This window comes from Venturia canescens, chromosome 4, assembly GCF_019457755.1.
Source record: "Venturia canescens isolate UGA chromosome 4, ASM1945775v1, whole genome shotgun sequence".
NCBI classification, from domain to species: Eukaryota; Metazoa; Arthropoda; class Insecta; order Hymenoptera; family Ichneumonidae; genus Venturia; species Venturia canescens.
Window position 1 is genome coordinate 11,869,954 of NC_057424.1, and position 20,469 is coordinate 11,890,422.

At 43.7% G+C, this 20,469-nt stretch overlaps 2 protein-coding genes across 4 annotated transcripts in view; one reads left to right on the forward strand and one right to left on the reverse strand.

Moving 5' to 3' along the window:
- Window positions 1-5,385, reverse strand: part of LOC122408920 (thyrotropin-releasing hormone receptor-like) — a 62,368-nt gene extending 56,983 nt beyond the window's left edge. The window contains exons 1-2 of the transcript XR_006260563.1: window positions 4,886-5,385; window positions 4,705-4,797 (exon numbers count right to left, since the gene is read on the reverse strand). The gene's annotated coding sequence lies outside the window, so the exon portion shown is untranslated. The remainder of the gene's footprint in view (window positions 1-4,704; window positions 4,798-4,885) is intronic.
- Window positions 1-20,394, forward strand: part of ec (echinus) — a 95,943-nt gene extending 75,549 nt beyond the window's left edge. For 2 of the 3 annotated variants that reach the window (XM_043416034.1, XM_043416036.1), the window contains 6 exons: window positions 10,289-10,423; window positions 11,528-11,692; window positions 12,929-13,063; window positions 13,453-13,722; window positions 13,864-14,673; window positions 14,809-20,394. In XM_043416034.1, coding sequence (XP_043271969.1) covers window positions 10,289-10,423; window positions 11,528-11,692; window positions 12,929-13,063; window positions 13,453-13,722; window positions 13,864-14,673; window positions 14,809-19,149 — 5,856 coding nt within the window. In that variant the 3' untranslated portion in view covers window positions 19,150-20,394. Of the gene's footprint in view, window positions 1-5,531; window positions 6,802-10,288; window positions 10,424-11,527; window positions 11,693-12,928; window positions 13,064-13,452; window positions 13,723-13,863; window positions 14,674-14,808 lie in introns of those variants that run through there. The other variant, XM_043416035.1, reaches the window with a different exon arrangement.
- Window positions 20,395-20,469: the final 75 nt, after the last annotated feature.

Here is a 20,469-nt window from a genome sequence, read left to right on the forward strand (position 1 = left end):
GAAGCAGCGACGTCAATAACAATCGAAAGAACTCAAAATCATTTTCAACATTGCCTCGAAATTCACCAATTTTTCAACGAACGATCCGAGAATATTTCCTTTCTTTAATTCATTTCGAAACTTGAACTTTACTACTATCTTCATCATAATTATTTCGAGAACTGTCATTGTACCCGAATAATTTACCATGAAAACCAAGTTTCGTGGCATCCTTTGCAGAAAATTGTGCGCGCAAAATTTTAGTGAATAATAAATGGTGCTTGAAGTACAAGTTCCATGGGCGATGAGCGCCATTGCGGTGTGACGGGAGGTAAAGATTGAGAAACACTGAAGAGGCCGGAGGGCCGGGATGACTTCTCACGGCAGAAGATCGTGCTCAGTCAGGGCCATGAGAGACTTTACAACCTGTACTATGTATTATTCTATCTATGGATGTATATAAAAGCGTATGGGCACTCGCGTATGAGTGCAACTTGGTTCTTCTACCTCTATGGACCTATCACCCTCGTACCTATCATATACCAAATTAAGGGTCAACTCAGGCTCTCTAGAAAACCACAGTAGAAAAGCCGTTCTTCTTCGACGCTGCTGCTGTATTGCTCAAGCTCTTATATCCTTGTAGGGATTTCTTCGACTCGATGAAAAATAATACCTGTTGCTTCGCCAGCACGAGATTAGCCGAACGTTTAAAGCTCATCTTGCAAAACTTTTTTTATTTCAAATAAAAACGGTTTCTTCGTCTTCACTTCTTTCTCCTGTTTCTCGCATTAAACTTGACGATTGAGTTAGAAAAAAACGGTCATGTCAGATCGGTATAAAGGCAATTTTGGAGGATCGTGTCGAAGTGCCAAAAGTGAAGTTTTCGTTGGCAGTGATCGATTGGTTTGAGGAAAGTTTGGATTCTTAATCGTCAAATGAAACTGATAGAAATGTAATGAGTTGAAAAATATCGTCGAATTAAAAAGAGAGGCAATATGAATTGACTTTTCGGAAGTAATAATCGACGGAAAAAACGACTTGGAAAAAAATCATATTTTCATACAAATCGCGATGATATTTGAGGAAATAAATGATCGATCGAGTCAATTACACCCTCGTCGTTTCGTGCCTCATTATTTCATTGTTCAGTACAGTACAAAATTCCAGAGTACTTCCGATCTGGATAAATTTGAAAAATAGGACCCTCAAAATTCCACGACTATGATTCACTTTGGAATGTACCGGAGAGTCCTACAGGCGAGCAGATCCCTTTCACTTCCCAGTGTCTGCATCTCCTGCTCGTTTGCCATCCTCCTGGGGCACGCAGCACGCTCATTTCGATCTGGAATTATTTTGTAGTAAGCCCTTCGATATGTTAATTCATGAGTATCAACTGCACGGCTAAATACGCTCGGGGTATTCAATAAGTTTCGTACAAATGCTCGATCATTTGCTCCAGCGTCTCTTCGAAAGACTTTGAAATTAAATTTCGAGCGAGTCATCAATTTTGGAGGCTCGTAGCACCCGGCAATGACCCCGGAAACTTTCCTCGTAGATCTGACGCGCAGAGTTTTCCTTTCGAGCACTTTTCCATGCACGAAATCATTTCACTTAATGCACTACAAACAAAAATAACGATCCTCATTTTATGGGAAGCAATAAAACAACTTTGTCAATCTGCTCGCTGTCCAATCTCAATGTCGAATTGAAATTATTCGCTTCGAGCGACAAAATTATCCGCAAAACACTTAAAAACTGAATCCATTTCTTTTTCAAACTTTCAAAGTGAAAGTCGAAGTGACGGTTTGGAAGTTGAGCATTTTTTAACGTCCATAATCTCACTGATAGTGAGAATTTCGAGTGTTATTTCAACAGCGTACTCGCTTCATTAGTGAGCCTCATGACACCGAATCATGTTCTTAGATACATCGCATTCACCGTTATGAGCTTTCGAGGATTACGCCTTTCATAACATATTTAAACGGTTAACGCCGTATCATAATTACTGAAAGATCGTTAAGCCAAATTCTGCGTACACTCTTAGAATATTCTCACTGCATTTGAAACTTTATAACGTATAGTCTAAGTACTTTATCCCCTGGTGCTGTCTTTAACATTTTAATAAGGTGAAATATACAAGTTTTAACTACGATACTCTCCAGACAGGCTTGAACTAAGTGTACGCGCAGTACCTTCGACGATTATGAGTCAAATTATACATTTATTTGCAACCAATTATTCAAGTTGGGAGTAATTCGAGGTAGTTCAACATGTTTTTGCGATGGTTGCATTTTCACAGTTCTAGTGGGGGGGGGGGGGGGGGGGAGTTCTAAAGATAACCATCTCAAAAGCACGATCGATTTTCCCGAATTTCCTCAAGCACCAGAGGTAAAAAAGAACGAATTAACCCTCTCGGAGTGTACGTTGCTTCTACGCAACGCGCGCTCTCCCAGGCCGCATAAAACTGCATTGGTCGGGCTTCTAACTGCCTAATTCCAAGCAAGATTAGATTTTGCTCCATAGATACACCTAAACCAAGAGATAAACCGCTTTAATCCATCGAAATATCAACGTGAAGCCGGCGTTTCGTGTTGAGTTGGCGCTGTGTGAAAACGTGCTTTAGTTGTCGTAAAAAAAGTGAGTACACATTTGTTTTTCATACTCCAAACGTTATATCCCTTCAAAGGGAAGCTAATATGATGTATTTAAAGTGTAGAGGTGCTAAATTAATTTGTAAATTTTCCTGATTTTGTCCCCCAAGTACCTGGTGCTGCGCACAAAAAAACTGAAACGTAACAATGGATTCGTAAACTGGAAAGTATTTTGATATAATATTATGAAGGGAATAATTTTTCTTCAACGTGGAAAATAGGCCTCGGTCTGAGAGGGTTGAGGGAAATATTTTAAGGGAGTCAATATATGGATTTCTCATTGAGACAAGCAAATTAATCACTTGATGTGATATTTGTAGTTTATAAATTTCGATTGATCTTTACGAATTGATGAAAAGTTAGCTGTTGTTGATAGAATTTTTTGCAACTATCCTGCGAGGATGTAATTTGTGAATTTTATCTCCCGTTCCGTAACGATAGACCGCGATCCTCCGTTAGTTTCGTAGAAATTAACATGTAACCACCTCGCGCTACGTTCCAGCATTATTTGCCAACGCGGATCAGCGTAGTTTTTGTCGGTAATTCTAATCCTGGAGTATCGCGGGTTCAGAATCTGCGCAACGTTTTCCTGCAGCAATGTAATTACTTGGCGCGACGTCTCGGGCGTCGGAAACGGCGCACTTTGCCTCGCTCTTCTGCCGGTTTTTTGTTTCTATTTTGAAATTTCATTTAAATAAAAAAGCTACAAGTTCACGATCCGCTGTAGAATGGAAAGGCTCCGAACGTTACTCGACGATTGCTTTTCCCGAGTGTCTTCGCTTCTCGCATGAATTCACCTGCGGCGCACCAACTCGAAACGCCTGTCTCTGGCAAATTAGTTTTCAAATTCTTTTATCGTCGCAATGTTTGTCTTCCGAGTCAAAAAATCGAACAAACGAATGACAACATTCGCACCGGTTTCCAAGGTTCTCCGAAGAGAAATGTTCCTTTGAAAAAATATGGAGATCGAAAAATGAGTATTTTACAAATTTAATGGTGGCTCATTGAATTCAACATTTGTTGACTTCATTGAAGAGGTGACAAAAGAAGAAGACCCGGTCTGCAGAATACGAGATTTTTTGGATCTCCGGATCCATGTCGAGTCGTAGAGCATTATTATGGCTCGGGGACGCAGACGAATGGGAGGCAATTAAGCATTTTTCATTGTTAACTTTCCATGTATAAGCGTTCTCGTCTCTCTTATACACCGACGTATCAGAAGAAGAAGATCCCAGTCACGTTTCATTTGATCCTCTCTCGTTTCTTCTCCCTCTTCCTCGGTCCGATACTGGTCGCTGCAGATCGTACAACTTACACAGTTACACGCAGCAGTCAAGCTACAGTCGAATTACGTATACCGATACATGCATACCGGGTGTCCTAGAACCGATGGTCGACCAGAGTTTATTCATTAATTTACGTTTTTCTGTCTCGACTGACGAACGAAACAATTATTCAAAGCAAAAGATCCTTAAGCATGTGCCCCATGGTTTCTTTTGCAATCGCAACAAAATCAAACCCCTGCGAGAAGGTTACCGATCGCACCAGGGCCAAAAATGCTTGCCCCGTTGCAATAGAATGTTATACAGACCGTGGGTAAAATCACGGCGAATAAGTTGGCGGAGAGTCGTAACGAAAAGGTTTGGAATAAAGTAGTATTACACCGAAATAGACAGGGAATCGCTCAGGCGGTCTCTGCGACATCCCGGCGCAGAATATATCTCCAACATTTCCGTGCACTCGAAGCTAAAAATTCATTTGTAAGGGCTGTTATTCAGTGTCACACGAAGAGAAGAATAATGAGAAGAGGAGAGGGGTCATAACGTAAACTCGGCTGGAGCCAACAGCAGCATTCACAGCATCCGCGGTACAGACAAGCGTCGCTGACTCACACTTCGTGAGCTTTGAAACCGTAGCGTTATTCCCCCTGCACCCGCGCTCCGGCCCCCTCAGCTTCTCTCGGTCCCTGTTCCTCTTTCTATCGAGCCAGCCACCTTCTCTCATCCCTCCAGACACACTAACGCTCTCTCGAGACGCATTAATTCAGAGCGTCGTATAGACAAGACGCGCATACCTGCTTACTCACGAACACTAGCTTCGGCTGCTCCGTGTCCTTCTCTCTCGCCCCATTCTCTACCGAAGCGTGCAACTCTCCAAGACTTTGCGCCTGCAAGAGTAAGAGAGAAGTCAGATCGACGGTATGACATGCATCTCGAGAGAAGTGAGAGTTGAAAAGGCGTATGTGAGTCTCTTACCGTAGTTGACTGTGGAGCGAGTCGAAGCCTTCGGTCTCCGAGGGGTTCGTCCGTGTTCGCGTTAATCCATATACTCTCGGTCCTGTGTTGGCTCACACGTAGACACTTTCCTCTTTATCTCTGGCCAGGCATCTCTCCTCTCTTTTCCTTCTCAAAAGTCGTTTCTCTTTCTTCCCGCTCCCCGTGGAAGAGCGCGGTGCGCGAGGCACGCAGCAGGCAGGAACGGGGTCCAGCGTGCCTCTCCCCGAGGTCCAGCCTCGCACACGGATAAACCCAAGCGGCGTTCTTCCCCCTCTTTTAATCTTTGCTCAAGTATTTTGTATGCCGAGCGTAGCGTAAGGAAAGACACGAGCGTGTATCCGCGTACGGATCCGAACGTGGATACGTACCGGGAGAGGCCCATAGACAGGGATACCTGGTGAACGCCAACGACGCGGGGTGACGTCATCGTTCGGACTTGTAAGATCTATCCGACAGGACAGAGCCGCGCGAGTAGGGGCTTTCTCTCCGTCCCTCTCGCGTTTGCTAGTAAAGATCGGCCTGCTGGCTCCTCCGGGTGCAGCGTCCCTCTGTTCTCCCGCGCTCTCTCCTTCTTTCTCTTTCTTCCTCTCCGCCGCTTCTCGCTTCCTCGCTCCCTCTCACGCTCACGGTTTCTCTCACTATGGAATAAGGGTGGGGGTGGTTCGCCATAGGAGTCCGCAACTCGCTTTGGCTTCAGGTACGCGCGCGGACACACCGTTGTCGCCGGCGTGTACAGGTAGCTCGACACAGCGCCGCGTTAAACTCTCTCGCGTGCAACCAACTGACGCGCTCATTGTGCCAGCTCCCTTTTCAATCGTTCTCGATACTGTTTTTCATACGAATTTACCAGCTAAACAAAAGTGCACTTGTGCTTGTTTATTTTTCTTGTTTTTTTTTTTTTTTTTTTAATTTTTTTCGCCGTCTCCAAGTTTCTCAACAGTTCGGTGATCAAAAGTTTGGTGCCCTCGTGTTTTTTGACTGATTTCATCTCTCAGTCGGTTTATCTAACAGTGGTTTATACGCAGTGAGGTTATTTACTGCTGCCGCGCGAGGAGCTCTCGCGAACGTCTGTCTTTCCCTTCGTTATGGCCGCATTAGAGAACATTTTTTTCTCTATTCTTAATATTCGTAAGATATCCGGGGCTCGTTATCTTTCGGCGAATGCGTGACGCGCCGCGGAAAGGTAAAGAAACGAAGAAATAGGACCGCGCGCCTGTGTCTCTTCAGTGTCGAGCACTGTGCCCGTGTCGCTCCGTATACGCGCGCTCCGGTGTATACTTATATCGATATTGTGTGTGCATATGCACGCGGTGGTGCGAGATTAACGGCATAGCGTCTGAAAACACGAAAAACGAAAGACAGAAACCCCCTGTTTGTGCATGTGCGCGCGTATATGTGCACGAGCAAACAGCGTTATCGAGATATCCGGGATCCATTTATTTAAACTTGGCGTCGAGGAGCTCTCATCTCGATTGCAACTCGCGCAGTAACTGAAAATCGAGGATACCGAAACGATGTCGAGACTCACCGGGAAAATAAAGTACTCGAAAGGTGTTAAACGCATTACGATACGTGAAAAAGATTACAAGGGTTAAAGGAAATTCGGTTCATTCGTTTTCAATGACATAATTTATCGTCGCGTACTCCAGTGTCGTTTGATCAACGTTCTGTGCAAACGTCTCCTGCTATAACGAGTTCCGATAAATTTGGATAAGATGTTGAAGTGGATCAAAGTCAGACAAGACCCGGCGACGAGATCGCTCGGCGGGAGCAGCCTCGATTCCGAAAATGACGCGAGCGTCGAAACAAGCGTCGATTACAAAGCCGAAGACGAGGATGACAGCGGCATGGAGCGCGAAGACTCGCCTGGAATTGACTTGAGGGATTTGAAAAAAGTATGCACTCTTCTGACACTCCTCAAAGAGCTTTTTCAACGAGAAACAATTGTTTTCTTCCTTTCAAAAATAATGTTATTTCGAGATATTTTATCGGATGTTTGTCATTTGCATAACGAAAGTTTGTTTTGTTTACCGAGGCGAATAATGGGAATAACGATCGCTCGTTCATCGGTAATAAAATTCAGGCATTTTTATAAGTCGCACGAAACTTTCTTGAGCCCCACTTATCCCTCGCGCCCGAAAACCTGAGGCTGGTGAACATCTCGTTTCGAGGACGCCCGATGAGCAACGTGTGAAAAAACACGAGAACATTCCACGTGGCCATTGGAAAATATTTCGAGTGTTTTATGCTTCAACGTTCCGTGTCTTTTTCTCACATACAGTCCTCGAATTATTCCGATAATTTATACAAGCAACACTTTGCAATTAACGATAAGAAAAACTTTGAGTAATGTATAAATGAAATACCATTGAAAAATAAACAAACATGAGAAGTATATGCTCTTGGCACGTACTTCTCGAGGCTTTATCGATTTCACTCGACTTCCAATTCTCGCTGTCGTGAGGTCTCACATTCTCCCTGTGCAATCGAACATTTTTTTTCACTTGTTATTCTTTCTCAATCTCTCGCAATCCAATCTACTCGCGTCGTCGTAGTATTCAAAAAATATGGAGGGCAATGAGTGTCGCCAGGGAAGGGAGACTTGTTACGTGTCCATTTTTTTTTGAGGAATTACACAATTCGAAATACAATCACTTCCACATTGATCTACATTTTTCCTAATTTTTCGTTCTTTTTCCTCACACTTTTGTGTATTCAATAAGTCGATTGGGATTAAAAATTTCTAGATCCTTCAACGAATCCCATGAATCACGCGTGCTGAAAATCATTGTCTCCAAAAGTTTTCGAACGCTCATTAACCCATTAGCGATGGGTTAATTGAACGATTTCATTTGTAGCTCGTTTCAAAGTCGTTTCTAAGTGGAAAGCAGTTTTAACTTGATTCCTCATTTCAGCACGTGTCACCGCAATGACTTTTGAAAAGCGACTCGAATGCTCTCCGAAATTTAACAATCCGAGTCCTTTCAATTGCAATTTACTTATCGTAGCCTAAATACGTCGATTTAATCGAACAAACAAATACAAAAACCAAAATTTCCGAAATTCTTGGTAGAAATTTGAAACGTACGAGTGATTCGCTGGACCGGGGGAAAAAAAAAACAAAAAAGTGTAGAAGAAAAAATTGATGAAATCAATGATTCGCCCGAGGGTCGTTGAATCGATGCCTCGTCGAGTCCGGACGTTTGTTAACTTTCAGTAAACGAAGTACCTCAGCGCGATAAACCGGTCCGCATTAGTACAGCTGCTTCGGTTACTTTTTCCTCGTCCCCGTATTTCTTTCGTTTTCCGCGTACATTACTTACTCCGCCCGAGCCGATATAAACGTCGCGTATTCCTTGCCTACGGCGTCGATCAAATGTTAGAAGTACTCCGAGCGATACGAGAGAGTGGTGCCCTCATTAAAAGTGCTCGTGCGTAGAAGCGGTCTCCACAGAGATCGTCATCGAGGAATCGTTTTCATTCAAGAAAATCATTCAGCAGAACTGCAATCGGAGAACTTACTATTCCGATCCCGCACAGTAGAAAAAGCACTGCGAAACACGAGATGAAGCGATGAGCTGCCCTCTCGAGATTCATCATTGTTGTATTCATTTGTGACGATCTCACACGAGCTTCACTATTCCATCGACGTATCAATGACGAAAAATATCTCAGAAGTCTTGGCGTACGGCACCTCGGTTCTTCCCTGACAATTTCGTAGTACCCCGAAGCGGTGTTTCCACCTACTTTCTATGAACGTATACTATACGATATTTTTATAGTATGCATACGTGTGAGCGTATATATAAAACATGTAGTATCTCTGTGAGGCCGTTCACGTGACCGTTATTCGCGGCGGGAGCTACCAAAACCCGTGCTCGCTCTTACGAAACTCGCTGAGCCAGACTTCGTGGGCAAATACAAACTCACGTTTTGTACGTACGCGAGGATAGATTGAATCGTGTGCTTACAGGGCGATTCAGAAAAGGTGATGAGGCGGTTCGCCGGCCGCTGGTTTTTGAGGTTGGGTCGGAGCAGTTATTTTTTGTACACCAATTCGAAGGATGAAAGTTGAAAAACTATTGAATGGGTCAAAAGTGTTTTTTCCACGTTATTGTAAACAGTGCTTTCGTGTGGTTCTTCCGTTAACGGGGTTGGTTCTTCCGGTACGTGGGATGTTATTCAACACATTTTGGATAACGAAACTTCCTTTTCGCGTTTGGCACGTTTACTCCTCTCCGATCCGGTTCCCCGCAACGATTGTTAGGCCCAAAAATGAGGATAAAAAATGCCTACGCGGTGAATGCACAGGCCTATATACGTCGATGCGCATTGTACACGATTGCTGCAATTTTTCAAGTCCCCCGGTTACGAGTTAACCCAAAAGGAATCGAGTAAGGCACGTGCTCGAGGCTACAACAGGTCATGTCGATAGAAAATACATTGGAAAGAAGTAGAAAAGCGAGATGAAGAAGAAATGATATTTTTCCTGTTTCCGTGAGCTCTCCGTTAGGGGTCTTTATTTTTATGGGCCTAGAGGAATAAAAACGGGATGGTATAGAAAGGAGAAAGAGAGGGAGGGAGAGACAGGGAGGAAAAAGCGAAACAATATCTTGTGGAATAAACCTGCACTAGCTTTCAAGGCGAACTAACTTTCCTTCAGCGATAATTTAAAGATCGAATCGTTGTGACCTCGAGATCTTGTTTTCCTATGTTAGTTTATTCATGCAATATTTCTCCTTCAAATAACTACTCGATTTAGCCTCGCGTCAACATAATCATGAACGTTGGATTGTCGGATTCTCTCGTCAGTAGACGCTTCGTATCGCAGTGATTGAGAAAAAAAAAAAAAAACGATTATTTTTATCGTCTTGTGGTCGATGGCGATTCAGGATTGTTGCACATTTTTTATTTCACAAGAAATAGTTGTTGACTCTTGTTTCTGAAGCTCCTCGATTATGCGTGCGATTCTCGTCAATTATTTCTATTTTACAATCTAGTGTCGGATTACTATCGAGGAAAGAGAAGTTAAAAATTTTTTACGTTTTGAAACGTGGCTGAGATTTACCGAGTCGCGAAACGGGCCAGAGAGCGTGGTGAGCGTTCAAACGGAAAAAAATTCTGAATGATCGTAAATTTTTTTCAACGACACGATCGAGCCACGATTAGCGCGGATTATCGATGTAAAAATCTCTGTTTTATTAGAGGAAACACGTTTTCTTTGAGCGAACAGCGCTTGCCGGTGCGAGCGGCGGTTTCGTTTTTTCTATTCATTTTTTCGGAGAGCCCTTTCTCAAATTTTAAACTCCCCCGATTCCATACGTCTCCATTCAATGAGCTCCCTTGTATTCATTATTGGGTATTGCCCATTGTGTGTTCCAGGACCTGTTTTCGCAGCTGCAGTTTTCGCAGGAGAGCGCTCTACCTCCGGACGCTCTTCGTCGAGCACTCGCCGAGAGCTTCCTCGATCAGCAAAGATTTCAACTCGGTTTTATGGACGATGCAGCCGAATGTTTCGTGAGTATTTTTTTATCCTTTCCAGTTATCGTCATTGCCGAATTTGAAAAATCGAACACATCTTTCAAATCTCATTGATTTTTACTTGTAAAGCTTTCACTTATCGTCCAGCAGAAAATACCCAAATACATTGCTCCTCAGAATCGTGAAAAAAGTCGATAAAAAACAATTTTGTAAGCTCACTCCTACATTTCGAGTTGTATAAATATTTCAAGCGTTTTTATAAAAGACAAAAAATCAGAATCAACTATTTTTTAAACGGAGTTGATGCGTTCGTTTAATATACTCATATACTGGACATTACAATTGTCGGTGGTGAAAAGTCGAATGTTTGTGAAGATTTTTCTAAATCAACGTTCGGTGATCATTATATTCAAACTCTTATGGGTGTAATGCTACTTTACGTACGGCGATATTGCAGTAGCACGATGAAACGCCAGCTCGTAAAGATACTTTCTCGTTTATATTACGATCACGTTAGCGCTATGTTCGCGCACAACTATGTTCGTACACGTGTAAACTTATTGGGACACACATGGAAAATTCTCAGTAAATGTACACAGAGTTTCCATGGCGACGTGCGTGGGATAAGAGCGCAAGGACAGGTTTTTATATAAAATGTATTCAGAATCGTGATAGTTTTACTGCTGTAGGATTAAATTCTTCCAGGCTGATCTTGTGCCGTAAGCAACGTAAAAATTCGACAATTTATCCTGACAACTCGAAGGCCACTAATTATAAGTTGGCTCCAATATTTTTCATTCAAGCCGCTTCACCAAACGCGAAAACTAAAAGAAAGAGTATCGTATGGGAAAAAATCATTGCTGCCAATACGAAATGTCGATAGTGTCCATTTCCGGGTCAGCAGCTTTATTTTTTCGACTCTAAAACATCGATCCACGCTCCTGAGCCGTTTTTTATTAGGTTTTCCGAGCTATAACTCATTTTCAAAAATAGCAGCTCTCGAAACATGTTTCGCGGAACGATGTAAAGAAAAACTCAACTATTTTGTTTCCATTGATAACAAATATTCCGAGTTTTACTTCGTACACAAAGTAGAAAAAATTCCATTTGTTATATTTTATTTTGTTTTTAATGCTTCAGGAAAACATATTGTTGAGAATCCATCTGCACATAGCGAGCGGCGAAGCCGAGGATATGTGCAGCGCGAGGCACTGTGTTCCTCATCAAAAGTTCGCCATGACCCTTGTCGAGCAGAGTGTCTGCGGAGCATGCGGTGCCACATCGGAGCCATTGCCATTCACGCAGGTTCGTTCTTAAAAAAAGCTATGAAATTCATTTCTGTTATTGGAGAAAAGTACGACAAGTTTGTATCGAGTTTCGAAGATTCGAATCGCGGAAACCTAATCGAGGATCAGTGACGCCAAAAGCGTCGATTTCTCATCCAATCATTCGGACATTGGCGAACCAGAGAAAAATCGTATCGACGAGCACAAAGAATTTTTTAGCGTACAAACTTTCTATTTTATTTGTTCGTTTACCAAAAGCATGAGGAGTGTTGGTCTAAATCGAACAATTGCTTTGTTGGAAATGAAACAAAATTGGCAAGTTTACGAAAGAAGTTTGTCCTTTCGATTTTGTGAAGCTCCTTTTCCAAGCTGTGCGAGAACTCTCGACAGATCAATGTCTAATGCACCTGAGAGAGTTTCACCTTGAGAGAGTCAGCGAAGACTATTTTTTCCCACGATTCGTACAGACGCAGGTATACGAAGAGAGAGAGAGAGAAAGGGAGCGCGCTTTTTCGAACTTCGCTTCGACCTACCTGGAAAGCCAGAGTTCGTCCATTGCTCTGGGCTCTGTGCTCTTGTTGACCGACCTTTTCATGCGAACGCACAAAAAAAAGAACGAAAGAAAACGTCTGCCTCGGGAAATTTCACCGCGCTCGTGGGAGTACCCGTGAGCAAAAGTCTTGGGACTGCAATTTGTCGTGGATGAATTTTGGGGGCGCTCTGGACAGTCGTGGGAAACCTGACGTGAGCCCGCGTCTCAAATCCCAATAAATGGTCATGCAGATAGATTTATAAACGTATATATACACCGATAAACGAAGTTGATCACCACGCGGTGGTAAAAGATTGGTGGAACTTGAGCCGGAAGCCGCGTGCCCGATAATCACTTTGGCTAAGAGGTCCAAGACGCCCTCCTATAAAAGGATTAGCGTTAATCGGGATTTGCCGGATCGTTGAAAGCGATTAAGAAGAGCAGATTCCTCAGGGTGAAACTTACTCGGACTGCGCAAGAGCAAACGAAGTAGTATTTTTAATTCCCTAGAAAATGGATTTTATTCGATGATTTCGTTGTAAGATTTTTCGTAAAACGTTCTGCCGGCGCACAGGCGAATCGTCTTAGCAATTTGTTCAGTTTTATTCAATTTCTGGCAATTGTTCAGCGTATTCAAAGGGAAACTCCAACAGGGATATAGATAAGCTACAAAAAGCTGTAATTTTAGTTGAAACTCGTTAAATTGTAACGCTGATGTTTCAGATGGTTCATTACGTTTCGGCATCAGCGCTGACTTCACAAGCTCGACAAAGTCCACCAGCATCGAGAACGAGTCCGGATCTATTCGGACAGCTGCTGCGTCGAGCCGGTGGAATGGGAGACATTCGTGATTGCCCAGTGAGTATAATTGAAACGAAAATAATAAAAATAAATATTTTAACAGTCAGACTTTGAATCAGACGATTGGAGAAGCGATGCGTCGTTCGCAGCATTGCTGTCTCTTGTGTTGCGTGACGATTCTCCGAAGGTACACTGAAAGTGCAATCTTTTTGTCTCGTTATGAAGATTTTACCTTTCTCAGCCAGTGCGAAAAGAATAACGTGCGAAAATCTCACTTTCTCCGGTAAAGAACGCGAGTTGGTTATGCGATTAAAAGTATAATTATAGTTGGCAGAAATACTTGGATTTTCATTTGTGACACGCGACAATGAAATTTTAGTTTTTTCTTGATGTACGCAGACGAAAGTATCCGCTCAAAAACGTGGGTTTTTCTCTTGAATTTTCAGAGCGCTTGTGGAGCAAAAATACAGATATGCAGGACCCTGATGAACCGACCAGAAATCGTTTCGGTTGGTGTCGTTTGGGACAGCGAAAGACCCTCGTTGGAACATATCATGGACGTTTTTGCCACCGTTGGAACTTCTCTCCGGTTGAGCGATGTTTTTCACAGTGTCGTTGATTCGCGATGGGGCGCTTCGACTGTTCACAATCTTGTCGGTGTCGTCACTTATTATGGAAAGCACTATTCGACATTTTTCTTCCACACTAAATTGAAGGTAAGAATATGGTTTTAAGATCGATCCGATGATTTTCACGTCAATTTGTCTCTTCAATAACAAAAAAAACTGTGATTACGAAAACTTTAGGAATAAAATATCCATATAAATACGTTTCAAACCTAATTTTTCGTTATTCAGGTTTGGATATACTTCGACGATGCGACTGTAAAAGAAATAGGACCTCGTTGGGAGCAAGTAGTAGATAAGTGTCGAAGGGGTCGATACCAGCCGCTGTTGTTACTCTACGCGACACCCGGTGGGACTCCTGTCAATACGGAAAACGCGCCAAAAACGGTGACGCCTTTTCCTAATGGCAATGGATTGAAGACACCACCGAAGAGCAATGCCCGAAGATCGGTGACGCCGAGTCCGGAAAAACCGCCGATGAACAGCACAGCCAGACGCGCAATAACGCCGAATCCTGACAGCCCAACTCACATTTACACACAGAGAAGGATATACAGCGATTACCAAAACCTCGCTGATATTCAAAACAATATTTTTGGCAATCAGACGAACGGCCCAACGCGCGATGTCGTCGATGGAGAAATCGACTCCAAGTACATCAACAGACGAACGGTTGAGAACGTAATGCAACAACAGAAGAAGCAGCAGATGCAACTCACTCGCAGTTTGAGCGCGGGTTCCACACCCCAGGACGGCATAAGCATACCGGACCATCTCAACGTTCCGCGTCGTCGTGATTCCGGTAATTGGTCGGGCGATCGTAACAGCGCGTCGTCGAGCTCTTCGACTACTATGGATAATCCGTATCTCTACATCGTCAACAAAATGCAACGAAATTCAGGCGTCCCCAAAAGCCCCACGAGCAAGTCCGGTGAACTTTCGAGCAGCAGCAGCGGCCATTACGATGCTGGATATGACTCGTACTCTTTATCGTCCACCGACAGCTTGCAATTGCAGCAAGGCCTCAAGCACAATTTACAGGTACGTAACGTTCGGCTGGAGAAGTAAAAATGAGTTCAAAAAGTAGACAATCCACGATCCTATTGATCGATAAACATGTCAAAATTTCTCGAATTTCACTCGCTCAATGATTATTTTTCTCGAATGTTTCTTTAGCTTGCTCAAATCCCCGAGGTATATCAGCCATCACCGGGTGACGACTGCGAGCGCCTCTGCAAAGAGTGTGACGACCTCATGGACAAATCTCGAGCTGCCGAAGTAGCTGGTGACTTGGGAACGGCGGTTGCTCTTTGCAATGCTTCGACCAGTAAAGCCAGGGCCGCGATGGATGCACCTTACAATAATCCTCACACGATCACGACAGCCCGAATGAAGCACAATACGTGCGTGATGAGAGCGCGAGGTTTGCACAAGAGAATATTACAGGAACAAGCTATCGCGAATCGCGACAAAGAAGAGAGTCCCCCGGAAGGGAGACATTCGCGCGAGAACAGCAAATCGGGTCAACACTCGAGGCAAGGATCTCGAGACAAAGGCAACCATTCTCGGCAAAACAGTCGTGAACTTTTGGTCAATCAACCGGTTACGATCGAAAGTAAACCAGTTACCAAGAGTATCGAAATTTACGCTACTTTGCCGAAGAAAAAGACACTGAGAAACAAAGCGGCGGCAGCAAACGTCATAGAGGACGAGGAGTACATGCTGTACGATCGGCCAACCCAGAGGACTGGATTGTTTGGTCGAACGAAGCGATGCGACGATGATAAAAAGGATAAGAAGAGAGCGAGAAGCGAGGAGCGTAACAAGAACGTAGCGAAGGATTTTTCCATAGCTCCGTCCAGAACTTCTCTGTCACCGAAGACAGGGAAGCCTGATAAAATGAACAACAAAGATACGACGATGGATGCGACAATTGCAAACAAAAACGCTCAGAACAGCGCAGCAACTGGGGTTTCTGGAGATCAAAAGCAGCAGGGCAAGAAACAGCATAAAATTCGAAGAAAATTGCTGATGGGTGGCTTGATAAAAAGAAAGAATCGGAGTATGCCCGATCTGCGAGAAGGTCAAGATGGTAATCAGGCTCCTGACCAAACGGGTACGAATAATAACAATTTGCCGAAGCAATCCGTCGACGATTCGAATGTCGGTTTGAAAGGTAACGAAGCGAGTCAATCTCTCAGCGGTTATTTGTCCGAAGGACATCTCGAATTCGCTGGCAACCCGACCAGCGTTAACCCTGCGAACCCGAATCTCGAACGCAGTCGTCTGATGAGAAAAAGTTTTCACGGCAGCGCCGGTAAAGCGTTGCACGTTGCCAAAGTTCCACCACCGCCACCGCTACGCACCACTTCCCAGCTTAGCAAGTCTAAGTTACCCACGGCCGAAGTGTGCAACAGCGAATCACAATCGGACAAATCCATTTTCGGGATGAACTCCGAAGGTCCACGCGTCGGTGCGATGTCCCCGGAACAAACGAGCTCTTACTGGAGCCACACGGGAACCGGTAACTTTGCGAGTAACGTAACCTCCATCGGACGAAGTGGTAACTACTCCGATTACTCGTCGGAGCCGCAGTCACTACCATTTTTGCCATCTTACAGCGTTGACCAAAGCATCTGTCAGTCCTCGTCTATGAGCTCGAGTCAACAGAGCTACGGGCAAAAGCCACGTATCCAGGACGACGTTGTACAGTACGCAAATGGGATTCTCTACGAGCCAACTTTTGTGGTGACACGTGCCGACGTCCATAGTGAACAGAGTCCCGGAAAAGGACAACAGCAGCAACAGCAACAGCTCCCGCAGCAAGATTCCCTGCCACCTTACCCAGAGAACGCCAATGTCTCGCACTCGAGGCAACCCAGCGAAGAGTTTCCACCACCACCGTATCCCTCGGTTCCTTCTGTCACCCACTCACGACAACCGAGTGAAGATTTCCCTCCGCCTCCACCCGAAGTCGCCACCGACGCTCCTCAATACATTCCGCAACAGTATCAGCAGCTCCTGAATCAGCAGAATTCGAGTTACAGACAGCAGCAAACGGATCAACAGCAACGCCAACAGCAGCAACTCGAAGCTCAACAGATTGGTAGTCTTCTTGCCCAACTGCAGCTCAAACGCGAACAAATCCTCAATAACGACGGCACGAGCGAGAAACGACCGGTTCAGTGTCAGGAGATCGATGAGGAGGACAAAAAATCAAGCGAAACCTGGCTGAGAGAGTTGCAGGCTAAACAAGCGGAGAGGCGAATGAAAAAGCAGGGACCGCTGGACGGTCAGGATGTGCCTAAGCTGAGATCGTCACCGACGATTCCTACCGGGGCAACAGTCGCGAGGAGAACGAGTGACCTCATGATGAACAGTCTCGGACAAGTCATGGAACAATCGGCCAGCCGTGACGTTCCCGACTGCGCCAGAAGCGTCATTTCATCCGTCAAAGACATGGCTGCACGGTTCGAACAGATTAAGATGCAACCATCTCCGAAGGCAGAAGCTGAAAATAAAACGGTTTCGAAAAATCTGCCGGGACATCGTGGCACTTCATCACCCGCGACTGTCGATACACAAGAATGTTCGCAGGATCAGTCGGAAGACGTAGCCGTCAGACAAATGACCATAGGGACCGACAATCGTCCCAAATTGGATTCGCAAACGGGGATCAATCCGACTCTCGAATCAAACCCTAATAAAAACGGCTTCGCAGCACATAATCCCGTCGTCGTTAGCGCCCAACCGTCTTGTCCTGCATCACAGAACAGTGGATTGAACGCAGCGATTTTGTCAATGTCGTTAACTTTGCCTCACGAAAACGGTCTCCCGGTCGATTATCCAGAGGACGACATAAGCGAGGTGGCCATGCAAAACACTATTCAAAACACAACAATACTACCGAACGAGGAAGACATTGCTCCGAAGAAGACGAAGCGACGAATCGGAAAGAAAAAGAGCGTTTCGTTTTGCGATCAAGTTGTTCTTGTTGCGACAGCTGAAGACGATGAGGACGATTCGTACATACCGAATCCCATTTTAGAACGAGTTTTGCGCTCGGCTATGAACAAACCTGAAACTGTTCAAGTGCTCCGTGAGATAAGGAGCCTTCAGGAAGCCGAGAACAACCGTGAGAGCGGTACCGCGACGAAATTCCAACAGCACACTCTGCCATTGAAATCCGAAGCTGACAGCATTCCGGCGACTCCCTTCCAAGATCAGTTGCGAAGCGTCAATCCGATTGGTTCCCAAGCTATTCCCTTAGCAACGGAGAATTCACGGGTAAATTTCGTTCGACAAAATTCCACTGAAAACCCGGTCATGCTGCAGGACCCGAAGAAAATGTACGTCCCTTACGCTGGTTGCGAGAACAGAAATGGAAGCAAAGAGAGCTACTCGATTTCACCAACGAATCAACAGTCAAAATCGCCGGTTTCTTTCTCGCCACAACTTCACCAGCAACAGCTCAGGTACACTCAAAACGGTTATGCTCCTTATCATCAACCTCCGACCGGCTATCCACAAACTCAGACGTCTCATCCGCGCAATCAAACTATTCCTCCGATGTCGCAAACTCAAAAGCCGGCCAGTCCTTATCCGACCCAACCGATTCACAATCAACAACATCCTCAGACTGTCGGCCAGCAGGCAAAACAAATGAATAATTTTCCAAAAAGTGGCTATGGTAATTATTACCATGTTGAGCAACAGCACAACCAGATGAACAAGCAAATTACATCTCAACAACAGAACCAACAACAAAACGGTTCGAATCAGAGACTGACCAATCACAGCGCTAGTCCGATAACGGTTCAGCATTCCCAGCAATTCAATTATCCCTCGAATCAATCGCCGAATCCCTATCAGCAATATCTCACCCAAAACCAGTATCCTCAAAGTTCCTATCCAGCTTACCCACAACAAAATGGCCACCACCAGTCACAGCAACTACAGCACCAACATCAACAGACGCAGCAACAACATCAACAACCAATTACCAGGTCCAACCAAACGTTGCCTCAGTATCAGCCTCCGCCCAATCCTACTGCTTCATATCAACAACAACACATGCAACACCATCAACAGAAGCTTCAACCGACTCAACAGCAACAAACGTCCCAACAACTCCCCCAATCTTATCAACAACAGTCCCAAAGGATTGATAATTTTCAAAGATCTGTGCAGAAAGTTGATCAGCAGAACGTTCTCGCACCGAATCAGACTTATCCAAATCCACTGCAAAATTGTCAGATACAATCGAACATGAAGTACCCACAGTATCAGCATCAAAACGTGGCCAAACAAACGAAACCAACATCTTTCCAGACCTCCTCGAAATGCGTGACTCCTTCTCTAAATCAAGCACCAGTTTTCGTGCAAAAATCTGCACCCGGAACAACCATGCCACGAACTGCTCCTTGCCATCTCTGCAGAAACGTCGAAGTGATGGAGCCGGCAATTTACTGCACTAATTGCGAGTGTTACATGTCTCGCTTCCCTCCGAAAAATTAGACTCAAGCTTGTTGCTTATTGTTTTAGTCCTTATACTTTCCTGGCTTTAGCCAGATTTCACGCCAATGCGACCAAGTGCCATTCGACCTGTTCGTTACGAGAACGTGATGTACGGACAAAGGTCGAAGAGTCGACTGGTTTTCTACGTGAATATTATTGTTCACAGCGCTATGTACAAAACTTGTTGAGAGCTTCACGCTTTCATTTGACAATGGAATCAAAAAAATTGTGACCACGATCTCGTATTGCCGAAAATGCTTTGCAGGATCTGAAAACATTCAAGACAAAGAACTGAAAAGAAACGCAAACTATTTAATCCTCTTAAGTATTTGTGCTTTTCAAAACGATCGAAAGCATCTTCGACTAACGTTTCAAAGGGTTTGTTGTCATGATTTTTTTTTCAAATACAAATTAATCAAATTAAATATTTCGTTATGACATCTTGGCATGAAGCTCTTGATCGTATAGTATTCAATTAAATTATAGTCATACGTTGGATATATCTTCGTCGTTAAGTTATAAAATCATAGTTTATATAAGTATTATCAAATAGAAAAATCAACAAATTGTATGAAGATCAACTTATAAAGTACGTTAAAAAACGTATGTAATAGTATTATTGTTGCAATCGTAAATTGTTATGCACGATATTCATTGTGTGACAAAAAATTTGTCTTTGACATTGTTCCGAATGTCATAAATCGTTCATGCTCGAGATAGTGTCACTTTGTTGTAAATTTATGCGAAAATGAGATTGAATTTCGATTTGAAACTAGCGCGATCAAATGTACATTGTATTATCTTAATTCTCATACAAGTTAGACTTTTTATAGTGTTTTACGTTTATTTTGATGTAGAATAAACGCTGACGTATGAATTGTGATACTAGCAATGTTACTTGGGACCCTTTTCGTTTGTTCAATGACATACAAATATTTTATACTGTAAAAATATTCATTGAAAGTTAGTGCGAAGATAAAAATAATTTTTAATTTTAGTACTTAAAGAATTTTTGAGTTTAAGAAAAATGATCTCTGAGCACACGTGGATTTTTATTATGCGTTGATAGACTTTCATGTTACAACTGACTATTGTATTATTTTGTGTATCATTCATGTGCTACATCAGTGTACAAATTATGTACAATTATTTTTAGTGATCCAGTATTTTGTTTTAAAAATACTACAATTTCATCACCCATACTTCCCTCTGGATGTGTCGATAATAAACTTTTATATAAAATAACTTTTGCTTGTTGTTTGCTTTAATTATTTTCCTCGTCCGAAGTGTGAGAAAAATGCTCTAATTTTTATAGGTTGA